General features: G+C 38.7%; 1 protein-coding gene across 1 annotated transcript; it reads right to left on the bottom strand.

Annotated features, from left to right (window-relative positions):
• Positions 1-600: 600 nt before the first annotated feature.
• Positions 601-13,975, bottom strand: slc7a8b (solute carrier family 7 member 8b). Its single transcript, XM_023421830.2, has 12 exons — positions 13,875-13,975; positions 13,079-13,303; positions 10,394-10,598; positions 9,585-9,736; positions 7,884-8,009; positions 6,809-6,962; positions 5,577-5,700; positions 5,146-5,249; positions 4,571-4,667; positions 4,304-4,453; positions 2,778-2,955; positions 601-2,255 (listed from the first exon to the last, which is right to left on the bottom strand). The coding sequence occupies exons 2-12, from the start codon at positions 13,233-13,235 to the stop codon at positions 2,143-2,145; spliced, it is 1,560 nt and encodes a 519-aa protein (XP_023277598.1). The 5' UTR covers positions 13,236-13,303; positions 13,875-13,975; the 3' UTR covers positions 601-2,142.
• Between the last annotated feature and the right edge of the window lie 787 nt (positions 13,976-14,762).

Genomic DNA, 14,762 nt, shown 5'->3' with positions numbered 1-14,762 from the left:
CAAAATAAAAAAAACAGTTACGATAAATATCGCATTTCGAAAAATTTTATGAAATATTTATGACTCTTTGTTAAAGGAAAGTGGCTGGAGAGATAATTATACACGATTTTAATGTAGTAGCCTACACTCAGGATGATATTCTGTGTTATTTAAGTTAATTCATGGTTATTGTAGAGTATATCATCATTCTAAATTCCCCCAGCAGAACACCTCTCACCCCAGAAATGTTTGGTTAAATAAATCAAATATATATTGTTTTCATAGATTTTAATAAATAAATTTAATTGTTCAACTACATTTCTATAATGTGCATATTCCTGTATTAATTATTCGGAGGGCATTTTGTCAAAACAGGAAGAGCTCAGGTATTACTAATGCTTTGCTTATTTGTTGAACTGAATTTTTTTTAATATTAAAACATTTATCAACCATCCCATAGATCAGCCCCAAATAGCCCACCATGTACTTTACTGTTTGTGTTTCTGTACAATCATCATAAGGTGATTAAAACCCCCAAATTAAAAAAAACACCAATGGCATGACCTCGGTGTCTTCAGTGGTTGTTATGACCCTATTAATGTCAATAATTACACCTCTGGATTTGTGAAAAAAAGTTTATTGTGGAAAGGACCTATTACTCCAGTAAATTAGAAGATCAGACAAGACCCCAAAACACCAGATAGTCAAAAGAATTAAGTTTTCAAAGTATACCACTGCCCCAGACCCTCAAGGGTCCAGGCCCCAGGGTTTACTGTGTGGCATTGATTTGCAGTAATTGAATTGATTGCTTTGAAATTTTTTGGGAATATGCATTACTGATTGTTTGCAGGACTTCTAGCCAAGATGAAAATAATCTCTCACGCATAGGCTTCTATGTGGACTGTACTTGATGGAGGTTTATATGTATATAAATATATACAATTAAATATGACGTAAACTGCATTAATTACCACATTTAAATGGATTACAGCGTCACTGACCTTTATTTTGAAGGAAAATTTCATTTTGTTTCCAGTCTTATTCTTGGTGGTGTGACACCTTGACCCACCTAGACTTGTCATTCCTTCCCTTTACTTCCGCAATTTGATCACTCATCGTGCGTGGGCTCCACCCCTTCTACGTCAGGTATTCCAGCAGGTGGATGAAACATTGATGAGGTGAGGAAAGCAGCACAATGCCAATGCCACAGCAGTACAATCCAACAAAATTTGAGACTTTATGAAGACAACTATGCACCCCATTATCTGAGAGGTTTCAAACGTGTCCAAGACAAAATCCAGGTGATAAAAATACCAGAGAAAGTCACATGATAAATATGTATTGCTGATCTATTGTTGAGACTTCCCAGGGATATTTATTTATTTCTATCATGAGCTTTGTGTTCATGTCAACAAATTGCAATGACAGAGAGTGGAGGAAAATGAACATGGCAGTTTTTTCGGTGTGACTTCTCTTCATGCATGTGGATTGTTTTTTTTATATTTAAGAAGAGCTGCAGTGCTTTGGTGCCAAGAACTTATTTTCAAGGAAAACCTGTTTCACAAGACTAAATGTACAATAATCACCAGGTAAACAACTTTCCATGGGGATGATCAGAAGCAGAGATTCAAATGCAAGGATGTATTTTAAAAAGGGGAACATTTTGAATGTTGTGAGTCCAATGAGAATAAAAGTCATTAAAGCATCTGGAAAATTGAAGTTTAGTGTTGCTGTAATGAGCTGAGCATAAACAATACATAGAGTATGCAGTATAAAGACAACGTTGATTATGATGGGCTTGCACATAAAAATATTTTTCCACACAAAACAGTCAAAGACAAAAAAAAAGGGAGATGGTTTAAAGACCGAGGTGAAAACAAAAAAATGGCAGTGATTCATCACTTCTGTTGAGTGCAAGTGATATTTCATCTCAAACACTCATACGCTGAAACAAGTGTGTCCAGAATTAAGGCCAGTGAAAAACAGAGCAACACAGTCCAGTACTGTACACCATTTTAGAGTATTAAGGTTTTCATGAAGTGAATAAGTATGCTCATCTTTCTGGGACTCTTCCCCATGCTTCTTTTTTTTTTTTTTTTAAATCCTTGATCCACATCCATGGAATCGTCTGTGCAGATGTTCAGCAGCCATTTGAGGGCTTTATCAATTTTCCCCTCCTCCCTCGTCTTTCTTTTGCGGACTGTTGGCCTCTGGGTTCTCTGTAATGTCTGGGTAGACCACTGAACAGAGCTTTTGGCACAGATGAGTCATTTTACCTGGATACAGTTGGGGATGGGAGAGACCAGGGAAATCATTTTTATATTAGAAGAGAATGGTTCTTTATCAAACTTGGTTGACATTTCATAAAAAAAAAAATTAAAAAAAATCTAGTTTACTATCTAGTGGTGCAGTCACACAGAGTATGAGTCTTTATTCTGAACCATAATAGAAAAAAATCAGTTCAGCTGAATTGTTACAGTTAATGATTTAAAATGGCCAATTATAAGTGAAACAGCATCACATATAGTGCAAACAAATGAGGCAAAACTGAACATCTTTGTTCTGGAACCTCTTTACCCCGTGTTTAATAATGAACCACACTGCAGTTCACTTGAATATGTGCAGAAACTCACAGCACACCTCAGCTGCTCATTTGCATGCATTTTCAGCTGCTCACACTGAACAGATGGAGGTCTAGAAATTTAATGAAACATACATTAACTGTGTGAATGCACCTTTAAAACAGAACTATTGTACTATAGTCATTCCATAACAATGCCACCATGATGTTGCCTTACCAATAGCGATATTAAAACACGGTGGTTTGTTTTCCCAGTAGACTCCCAGGAAGTATGCAGGGACACCGGTCATCATGATGGCCAGTCCAATACCACAAACCAAAGGCTCAGAGTAGAGGGAGAAGACCAGCAGGAAGGCCCAGAAGAGCAGGTAGATCACTGGCCATATGAGGCTCACCTGCAGGATGAGGGACAGATATCCATTCACATCTACATGCCAGCTTAAAATGCAGTTAAATGAAAAAGACGAAAATAAAAACAATCAGAAAACAAAAATAAAACCGTTTACCTTTACATCAAATTTTAATTAAAACTTGAAACATAAAATTCACATATTCTGTGTGAATACACCTGTAGAAACCCGCAGGCTCCACATTTAACTCTGAAATGATATTATTAAACATCGGAAGGGAGAAATTTCATTTTGGACCTCTTTTCTGTGCAGCATGGAAGTTACTTTTGACCTTTAAGTTAATAGTAATTGTGATCGAGATTTCAAAGGATTTCTGAAACTGGTCATAAATTAGGCTTCAGCCAAAACAAGTAATATCAGAATCTTGCAAAGACAGCAGAATATTTAATACACTCAATGTGAACTTTTTATTTTTTTAGGAACAGTATTCTAATACTGGGTAGGACCTCCCGAAAGGTTTGAGATGACTATTGTTTTGTGACATGGTGCATTATCATGCTGGAAGATAATCTGTGGCCGTAAAGGGAGGAACATGGTCAGCAACAATACTCAGATAAGCTGTGGCATTCAAACAACGGTTGATTGGTATTAAGGGGCTAAAATGTGCCAAGAAAACATTACCCACACATTTACACCACCACCCGCAGCCTAGACTGCTGACACAAGGCAGGTTGGGTCCATTGATTCTGACTCTACCGTCTGCATTTCTCAGCAGAAATCAAGATTGATCAGACCAGGCCACATTTTTCAGTCTTCATCTGTCCAGGTTTGACGAGTCTGTGCCTACTGAAGCATCACATTTCTGTTCTTGAGTGGAACTTGACATGATCTCCTGCTTCTCTCTTGTACATTTCTAAGATGCTGTCTGCTCAACGCAGTTGTAAAAAGTGGTTATCTGAGTTACCGTAGCTGTTCTGTCTGCTCCAATCAGTCTTTTCCTCTGACTTCTCTCATCAACAAGGTGTTTCTGTCCACAGATCTGCTGTTCACTGGATGTTTTTTTTGTTCCGAGTAAAACTCCATGGACTGTGAGACATAACACCCAAACCAGCCCGTCTGGCAACAAGAATCATGCCACAGTCCAGAGTCCCTGAGATCATATTTTTCCCCCCATTCTGATGTTTGATGTGAACATTAACTGAAGCTGCTGACCTGTATTTGCATTATTTTATGCAGTGCACTGTTGCTGCCACACGATTGGCTGATTGGATATTTGCATGAATGTACGGGTGTTCCTAATAAAGTGCTCAGTGAGTGTAGTGAATAGTCCTTATGAAAGACTTACAACCGCTGTCAAATGTCAAAACCCAAGTAGCTCCATCTGTGTCTTTACCTTGATGGGTCGATACATGTCAGGCTGTTTGATGCGCAGTACAATCTGCCCAGCGACAGTGACGCCATAGAAGAGGTAGTTGATGAAACCCACATAGTTTATGAGGGTGTAAATGTCGCTGGTGCACAACATCAGCAGAGTGGAGATCAACTGAATGTGGCGAGAAGGGGTAAAAGTTACATTTTGCACATGGGGAGGACAGAGGGCAAAGGACACAAAGGACAGACAGTAAATGTTCAGTTTCGTGTTGAGCGGGACAGGACTCACAGTGAACAGTAAGGCTGGAATAGGAGTGCAGCGCGTGACATGGATCATGGCCAGCAGACGTGGGAGGTGGCCTTCCCTTGCTCCGGCAAAAAACAGTCTGTGAGACAGAACCAAGGACAGTTAAGTACTGAGAGCAGAGCCAGATGGTGCTCACTCACCGTGTGCACTCACCAGCTGAGGGAAAAGCTCAGGAAACACAGTTCAGGTGATCATGGAAACACCAGTGTATAAATGAACAGCAGAGGTGAAACTGCAGGGTGAAAAATGGACCAAACCAGGAGTAAAATGAGCTCAGTACTTGCTATCACTCAAGTGGTAATAGAGACAAACAATTTCCCATTCAGGTATTTTCCCTACAGTCTGAAATCCAGCTTGTAGCCCCAGATATGAGTGTTTACACTGCTGAAGCATTTTATTCCTGTTTAGCTCTACGTTTTCACCCTGTTTATCCCGTTTCTCTGTGTGCATCTGAAAATCAGCATCGGAATGAGACTAATAAAAGAAACCACAGCAGGCACAGAAGCTGCAACAGGGAGACAGATTGGACAGAGGGGGGAGGGGGAGGACAAACTGACCGCGACGACGTGAAGAGGGAGCCATTGACTCCCCCGAAGGTGGAGAGCGCCACAGATATGGGCATGATCCATGACATTACTCCTAGCAATTTCTCTCCAAATGTCTGGGAGAAATATTAGGAGTAGAGAGAGAGAGAGAGAAGAGGAGGAGGATAAACAGGTACACAGTTAAAAACACATTCGATAACGGCGACTAATCAAACATTTAGAAACTGAATGCAAAAGGACGCCAGGCTAAGCGTTACAGGCATTATGCTACAACGATGAGCATGCGTCACATCAGTGTGGTCGCTCTATATCACTGCAGGGCAACGCAACTACGTCATTTCAAGGCGATTACAAAACTCAGACAGTTTCTAACTACATGCATTCTCTACATGCGTAACCACACACTCAATCATATTTGAGTGACTGTGGGTCGGTTTTCTCACCACTGCTACAGCATTAGACGCCAGCAGTTCCTGGGGGCTCATGGCTGTGACGTAGGCCACGTTGGCAAACACGTAAACGAAGGTGACCACAGGGATGGAGATGAAGATTGCAAGTGGTAGATTCCTATGGAGAAAAACACAAGATTGCAATTCACAGTATATTAACCTCTGCTGTGACTGAAGTTTGAGGTTTCAATTGACAAATGTTACCAACCTTTGCTTCAACATGAGAAACCTTTGGATGCATAATTGGAAGTAGCTAAAGCATGTAAATGTACATGATGTATTTTTGATGTGGTCTGAGTTACTTGTTACTGCATCATGATAGAAGCTCGTTTGTTTTACATAAACATTTTCTCTACATATTTCTGAGAGAAATACTGAAATACATAACATTTCTAAATGGTTTAATTAATACATCTAACTTTGTCATATTTACTGCCAAAAGGTACAATCAATCCAGATCTGACCCATAGTTTACATAATACAGAACTGTTTGGGCTTCCACTTGTTATAACTTGGATCTTTTCTTTACAAAGACTTAACAAATTTACATTCATTCATTGATCCAATACTCAACCACACTCTTCTGTGATTTAGATACTGTATTTGCAATATAAATATATATTCAACATGTATTTTTATCTGTGTGTGTGTGTGTGTGTGTGTGTGCGTGTGCGTGTGTGTGTGTGTCTTTGATGTATTGAGTATCTATAACAATTAATGGATGTTTTTTCAGACAGACAGTAATCTGCCCATATAAAGTAACAGCAGAGGTGTGAATCATTTGCATCTTCTTCAATATTCAGAACAACTCTCCGATAAAGGGAATCTCAGCTATGGAATAAACATCTTCATAACGCGACACAATCTTCCTCTCTCACAAAAGTTAACTCAGGCTTCTCTCTCCTTGCATCTTTTTTTAGCAACATTGCCTGTGAGCTGCAAATCTACATTTGTACATGTTGTCTTCTATTGTCTGCACATTATTGGTTCTTTTTTTCCTTGTTTTCTTCAGTATGTGGTGATATCTGAAACACTTATTACCCCCTCCTGCTTCTTCATTGAGATGTCTTCATGGGCCCATTTGAGTTTTAATCTTACCTAAATCCTTTTTTCATCTGTTAATATATTATGTTATTTTTGTGCAGATTAAATCAAATTGTTATAACAAGCCTTTGTAAAATGTGGCTGATTTGCAACGGTTAAAAAGCAGGATTCAAAAAGGTTACCTGTATGGGTCTACTAACTCCTCTGTGACGTAGTTGAGGAAGTTCCAGCCTCCATATGCAAAAGAGCCTTGCAGAAAGGACAGAGCTATAAGACCAACATCATAGTCACGGAAGGTCTCAAAGGCATGTACTGGCTCCAACCAGTAATAGTGACCTGTGAACCAAAAAACAGACATCAGATTTCACTGAAAACAAAATAAACATGATGTGAACTGCTTTTCACTACCACAGTCTGAGCAGCAGAGGGCGCCAAACACAACATACAATGTTCTGATAAGTTGAGAAAAGGTCTTTCAGTTTATTATTCCATGTTTCTTGCCACCTTTTTTTTTTTTTTATTATACAGTATCTACACTATCCATTTTTCTGGTTATTAAAGACTTGCATAAAGATGTGTGATGTCTTAGCTCATTAAATATTCTCTGGTTCTCTTATAAATGGAAAGCAATAATCAATACCTGATCTAGACAAAGTCAAAACTCTGCCCAAAAGAGATATATATTAATTAGCCTGCAACTCCAGCTTCAATCTCAGACATAGTGGGATATGAGGCAGCTGAGTCACATGTATGAGTTTGTCGCTGGGCCTGGAAGTGTGTGTGTCCATGAGTGTGTGTGTTTGGATTATGAGTGGGATGAAAAACAGTGTAATCTCTTTCCCGTCAGGATCACAAATCCTATGAGAGGCACAAGGGGACTATTGCTGTCATGGTAACCGAAGCATGGCCACTTCAAAAACGTTTTTCCCTATTTTAGCATCAAGACAGTGATTTGTGAATTGGGGGTCAGGACAAAAGGACGGGGGATGAAATGGATTAACAAAAAATAAGAGAAAAAATTACATATTTATTATGAAACTCTGGATAACTTCACCTATTCAGACCTCTAAATAATATTCAAATGAAGCACTCAGAAGGGAATTTCATTCCTCAGCTGAACTTTTCACAAACAAAAGACATCGCAGATACAAATAAAGTTATTATATGCAGCTGCAGTTGACAGTGCTTTACTTTAAAAAAACTATAAGCCAAAAAGTTTGGGAAACACTGCCACACCCCACCCCTCGCAAATATTACCTTTGCAAATTTGGACGACACCCATGATTATGATTAGGCCCAGGGCCAAAAGCTTGCCAGTGGTGAAGACATCTTGGACACACGTGGCCCAGCGCACACTGTAGCAGTTCACCCATGTCAACAACACTGAGGACAGCAAGACATAATATCACAGTAGGTTAAGATGTTTCATCGACTGGCAGTTCAAGCTGCAAGAGATAATACTCCTATATAACAAAGACATGACCTTTTGTTAAAGTAACTCCAACAAAAAAGGTCAAGTTAGAGTATTGAGAAACATTCCTCAAAACATGAAACAAGACAAAAATTCCTGAGCCAGACAGAAACATTTTATACTTTATGGCTGAAGCAGCACACAAAAACAAAGAAAAGGAAAAGGAGCTGCAGAATGAACTATATAAACAGGTTAACGTACAAGTAAAAAATTCTATTTTTTTCTCTTAAAATATCAAATTACTGCAGAAGTAACACTGGTTATTGTAGCTGAATAGCATATCTAAAGGCAAAACTGTGTCATGTAAAAAGATAGGATCTAATTTTTAGTCATAATCAGTTGAAAATGTGCGTGCTAATTTAGATCACACTCACGTGGAAATTAGTCTTTCCCTTGGTGTTAAATATTTGTTTTGCCTTCGCAAATATTTAACATGCCTTACATCGTCTTAACATTTTAATTTTAGAATATTTAATTAAATTTTATTTATTTTATTATAATTAAATTAATCAGCTTATTGGCAAAGCATTTTTAAGCCTTTGAGAATGAATCATCCTCAGGACCAGCAGAAGTGAGCTACAGAAATGTAACACTGAACAGAAAAGCTCGTCTTCTGGTTGAAATAAGGGGACATGACAAACCAAAGTCCAGATTATTGATTGTGTAAATATCATTTTAAAGCCCCTTTATGGAAAATTTTAACATTTGTCACTTTGGGTTAGGTGCCAACCTTCTCATAGCAAAGTGGCAACAATGCCAGCATTTGTACTGCATTTGTGTGAAACTCATGTGAAGCTAGTTTAGCTTGGCCTGTGTGATTCTCTACATTCACCCCAATCACCAAAATTAAAAGGCCAGATTTCCGGTAAATATGTAAGAATTGCTTCAGAAAATTGCAAAAGCATTTGAACATTCAGTCTCAGGGTTGACGTTTTGAGTTTCTGCTTTACCTTTACATTGTACTTGCTCATGTACATATTACAGAGCCCTCTAGCAATTCCATGACATTCGAGAGCAATGATTCAGCAGAGTTATTACTTAGTCTTTACTATGACTACAGCTCCTACACTGCCCATAAGGCAAATCAACAACACATTTTGTTAGACCTTCACTGCCTGATACATTTGTTTCAAACTCCTTTATTTCAAACAGTTTTTCACACAGACTTTCTGTTCAAAATTTGTATCAAACTTCTCGCCAAGCTCAAGACAAATTGTCTCACAAAACTCCTCCACAGAAAGCCAAGTAGTTTTCGCACAGCTTCACCAACAATTAAATCTTCTAAGCTCTGTCTTTCATAAACAAATGGTGTTAAAAAAAAAAAAAAAGGTACAACAGGAGACTCTTTAGCAAATAAGCCTTAAATTCGTCATCCTGGACAATATCCCTCAATGAGGGGTTCATCTCGTTCCTTCATGATCTGTATCTGTTAATGCACTGAACTCAATCAATAAAGATTCAATCTTCAGTTTTATTTTATCACTCACAAAGACAGACGGCAGCCAGCAGGCGAAGCCCGGTCTCTGGGGGGAGGCAGGAGGGAAAGAGAGGCTGCAGGACGTAGTTAGAGAAGGTGAGAGCAATCACAGCCTGGTTAGTGGGGTAGATGACCAACACTGCAATCCACAGGCGCAGAAACCTGAGAGACGACACAGGGAGTCCGGGTTAATGAGACATGGCAACACATTTCTGTCACACACCAGCAAGTGCATACAACTGCGCGCGCACACACACACACACACACACACACACACACACATAGTGAGTGAGAATACCAGCCCTCGTTATAGAAAAATGTAGTGCGAAACAAAAGGAAATTAAGCATATTAACTGAAGTACATTATAATAATGCACTGGAGCATTGTTGTTGAAGATGAGAGAAATGAGTGGAACTGGGTCAATGACATTCTGGGAAGCTGGGAATGCAAACTAGACTACATGAGGCTTTAATTACATGGTGAACTGTAAAATTCCCATTAATTACAAAAAGCTTGCTACAACAGTTTGTCAGTTTTTTAATTTTTTTTTAAATTTAATTTTAATCTTAAAGTGTTTTATACTGTGTTCTGTTTTTAATTGTAAAGCACTTTGATCCTGTGTTTTGAAAAATATGATATAAATACTACTTATTTATTATTTTAATACTACATGAATTATAATGGATTGGAACACAACCTTTTAATACAGACTCTCATGTAACTGCAAATATTTGTTAAAGCCCCTCTGTATATAATATGATTTTAGCATCTTTCAAAGGAAAGAAAAAAAATCCAAATAAAACAGCATTTCTTCTCACCCAGCCAGTCCTCCAAAGATGTCTTTGACATAGGAGTAGTCTCCCCCTGACTTGGGGATGGTCACGCCTAATTCTGCATAGCAGAGAGCCCCAATAGCTGTGATAACTCCAGTGGCAACCCACACAATGATGGCCACGCCCACTGAGCTGGCATTCTCCAGGACCCCCTTAGGACTCACAAAAATCCCCGATCCAATGATGTTGCCTTAGTGAGTGAAACAGAGACAGAAACAAATTAAGAGCAGATCTTAAATGCTCTGGAGACTGTAGTCAAAGTTAGAATTTAAAGTGGCAATAGTTTTTTTTTTGCTTTAACTTATCATTATGAAGTAAATGTTGATTTCAGTCTCAATTTACGGCACAAACTAAGCGTGGGGGTTAAGGTTAAGGAAATGGCAGACAGTGGAACAACCAAAGTAACTGTGGAAACTCTACCCAACAAAAGAAGAAGAGCCCTGTTATCAGAAGAGGCAAAGAGGTTGATGACGGATAGTGATAGTAAACCATGATTTATGTCTGTGTGATAATCTAAACAAAGAACACCTTTTCTGCTGCCCTTTCTAAAATGGGCAGTGGTGAAACTTATTATATTCTGTTATATACTTATATAAAACACAAGGGAGGAAACTTGAAAAGTTGCCTATTGCCACTTTAAAGTTACACAAAAAACAATGTGAATACAATAAAATACACCACCCATATTACAGATATACAGAAGATTGGTATTTGGTTGATGATACACTGATGAACAGTGGGAGAAAAATAACCATGAGACTACTGAAGAAGAATCCAGACTATAAAGGAAAAGCTACAATTTCCTGTCGCATGATCCTCCATTTCCTTTGGTGTTCATGTTTTACATATGATCACATTTTTCCAATACAGAATGAATTTGCTCAGTCTAGCCCTGCCCCACAGTGTATTTTCACTCATTGATCTTCATACTTAGGCTAGAGCTATGGTCTCATATTCTTTAGTAAAACCAGAAACCAAAATCTGCACTTGGACTGGTTAAACAGGTATCCCTTAAAAGCTCACTGCTGATTGGTGCTGCTAATATTTTTATGTTTGCGTCATGATGTTTGTCTTTTAATGCCCAAGGAGATGGAAGAATGAGTTCATATCCTGTGACTCTTGGGACCAGCAGGAAACAACAAATCCAGGTCTGGAGGCAAATACAGTGCGTTTCTTTGTTGAACACCACTAATGTAAAGCTTTATGTGGCTCGGAAAATTATCCTCTCTCAGGGACTGAAAGGGTGGAAAATATGAGTAGAAGAGTCATGACACTTCTTACTCTGATTTTATAGTAATAAGTTGTTTGACACTTTGGCCAGTTTGAATGAAATCCCTCTGTGGTCATGTAAGACTGCACTTACAAGTGTGTCTCAGCCAAGCCACAGACAGAGGGGATCAGAAAACGTTTAAATATATTACAAAAAGATTCACTTCGAAGGACTAATTTGTTACTATTGCTAATATTTTGTTGATCAAACTTTACGTATGTTTTTTTTTTCAGTATCATAATGATTTGATTGATTTTAAATAAATTCATAAAACTTTGTTCTCCAGCTGGTCACCACTGTTTAATCCCAGTATATGCCCATCATGTCATGGCAGATATGGGCTTTGTTTGGGCTGACCAAATGAGGCCCAATTTTCAACACAGAGTGGCTCCACACAGGCCCAAATGGCTTATCTGCTGCATAGTTGGAGCACCCATAATAATCCATACATCATATTCGGGCCAACACAAAAAATTACGGTCCAGACATTTTTTTGTCAATGGTGCAGCGAACACACTCCAACAATGTCTCTGATGGTGATGGAAATTGCAGTCTCAACAATGGTGGACACCCATTAGTGGGATTGCTTTTTATTGACTCGTTTTTTTTTTTTTTTTTTCTCTGCATGTGTGGGAGGTGGGCAGGCACTGAGGAGCTTTCATGACATCCAACAGTTCCCTGGAAACATGAAAGTGACTATAAAAGAGCACATGCAGGATGCATGGTGCTGGGAGTGCAGTGAACATGCGCATTAATCAACAGAAGATTGAGAGAGATTGAAGATGCAATTGAAAATACCATATGGTAGAGAATTCTGTCGGTAATGCTCAACCACTTAGGGTGCAATGCAAATATCTGTATTTTTTGAAGTCACCGCAGCTCAATTCAGCTACATTTTCTTTGTACGTGTAAAAGATATATGGTTCAATCACATCATGAAAATACTTAAAACATGTACTTAAAATGAACAAATACTGCTTGGGTGGCTGGGATCTAAAATTGGACCTCATTATTTCAAAACAGTGATAACTGACACACAAGATGTCAAATAGCTGTAAATAATTACAAGTCAAACTGATGAGCTGTTGCCACTAGTTTATCAATATCATACTATATGTAGTCGGACAACTTAATGGATTTTTGGTTCGTTGTTGTTTTGGTTTGTTTGTTAAATTTAAAGGATGCAGTGGAGGGCAAATCATTTTTGTAGTAGTATGAAGTACTGGTAACGCATAAAAAGGACCAACTGGTATGAAATGGGCTCTTTATTTGGAAAATTGTCGTTTCATTAACATATAGTTGATCTTGTAAAAATCGGTGGGTGCTTCACTGCCTGAGGGTGGGGGTGGGGTGGGTGTAATATTTGATAGTAATAGTACAATTCATGTGAATGGACTTACCCACTATGATGCCACAGGCGCTGACTAGGCCGATTTGTTTTTTCAGAGCTACCCCGGAGCTTCCTCCTGCATCTTTCCCCACACCCGACTCAGAGGCTGGCGACTCCGGCTGATCTCCCCCGCTGCTGCCTCTCCGCTTCTTCGGACCCTCGCTCATCCTGCTGCCCGGTGTGTCTGCCTCCTTTGTGCCTCAGGTGACGGGGGCAACGTCGCCCTACTTAAAGCCTACCAATGCATGAATCAGGAATTATGGTAGCATTGTTTAAAAATAAATTAAAAAAAATAAATTAAAATAGCTCTGTAAATCTCTTTTCCCGGACACATTTGCTGAGTAATTTCACCACCACTTTCTCTCGAGCCGTTAGATTTCAAAAATGCTGAAGGCAGTGGTTTCCATCTTTTCAGTTGGCTACAGTGGAGCTAAAATTAGATCCCGCATCCCGGCATTAATAATTCAGAGTGCCACAAGATGAACGGCCCCGCCACTTTACGTGGAGGGTTTTTTTTTTTTTTTTTTCATGGCCACAAACAGACTTTGAAAACACTTCAGTTTGTTTGACACAATGAGTCGCTGAAAAGACGTTAACTTAACCCGTAAATGTTAGATGTTGAAGTTCAAATTCACATTTTTAACGTGCATCGCGCGAGACTAAGCCGAGTTTTCTGTAGTTACCAACTAGACTGTTGGAATTTGCAATTAAACTCATCAGCAGGAACCTCCTGTTTTTTTTTTTGTTTGTTTTTTTTTTCACTGAATAAAACTTGAGAAAAAGTCATTCATACAGAGCTGACCCACCTTTCCAGCAGCTGCGGTAGCCTGAAAACCCCCTGGAAGCTTGCTGTTAAGTGACTGGCTTCATGTTTGCCATTATTCCTGTGGGGGAGACCGCGATAAGAGGGATAACAAAAGACCTCCAGCTGACAGCCTCGATAAATAGAAAAGCTGGTTATTTTCAACCAATCAGCGTGGCCCGAATTGTCAACACGTCGTAGGCCCCGCCCTCTGTAGTGAGGACCCAGGTCTCTGTTTCTTCCATTGAAAGATGATTAAGTTCCTACAGCAAAGAGCATGTCCATTCAAACTGATTCAATGGCCAAAAAATTGGAGGTGTAGTGCTGCTTCCAAAATAATGCATATTTCAAATGAGGGTCATGTATACTTTAAATAACAAACATTATTGGTAAATTGCTCAAATTAACATGAAATAAGATTGCTTCTCACCAGTTTTGTTCATTTGTTTTGTTTTTTGTTGTAGACTTATCATCCTACTTACAATTTGGATGGAATTTCCTATATATATATATTTATAGGAAATTCCATCCAAATTATATATATATATTATGTTTAACTTGGAGTGAGTGTTCTGAGAATGTTAACGAGAATATAGGTATTTATTGGGTTGGTTGTAGCCAGTGAGATTATCTCTGCAAGATCAAGAACTACAATGGACACAAGTCTTGGAGTTTATCATAGCATCCTTTGCATTTTTGTAGGTGTGACTAATGTTCTCCTTCTCAAAACGTAAACTAAAAAACTGTAATGTAAGCTTAATACATTAACTCTGTTACAAGTATACGATCTGCATTTCAATTTACGCCACTTTTCAAATAAAAATGGCAATTCTTTAAAACATTACCATAATCTCATGTTAAAATTGCACAGGCAGTCAAAAGATTTGAAACA

This window comes from Seriola lalandi, unplaced genomic scaffold, assembly GCF_002814215.2.
Source record: "Seriola lalandi dorsalis isolate HSWRI2012SDOR001 ecotype SW California unplaced genomic scaffold, Sedor1 jcf7180002054677, whole genome shotgun sequence".
NCBI classification, from domain to species: domain Eukaryota; kingdom Metazoa; phylum Chordata; class Actinopteri; order Carangiformes; family Carangidae; genus Seriola; species Seriola lalandi.
The sequence above is the reverse complement of the archived record's forward strand: the minus strand, read 5'-3'. Positions and strand labels throughout refer to the sequence as shown.

What these genes read in the sequence shown, in the direction of transcription:
- slc7a8b (XM_023421830.2), bottom strand. Translation starts at nt 13,235, where the DNA reads ATGAGCGAGGGTCCGAAGAAGCGGAGAGGCAGCAGCGGGGGAGATCAG. An exon ending in CGCCTGTGGCATCATAGTGG is followed by an intron (nt 10,599 to 13,078) that starts GTAAGTCCATTC and finishes TCACTCACTAAG; the next exon opens with GCAACATCATTGGATCGGGG. An exon ending in ATCTTTGGAGGACTGGCTGG is followed by an intron (nt 9,737 to 10,393) that starts GTGAGAAGAAAT and finishes GTCGTCTCTCAG; the next exon opens with GTTTCTGCGCCTGTGGATTG.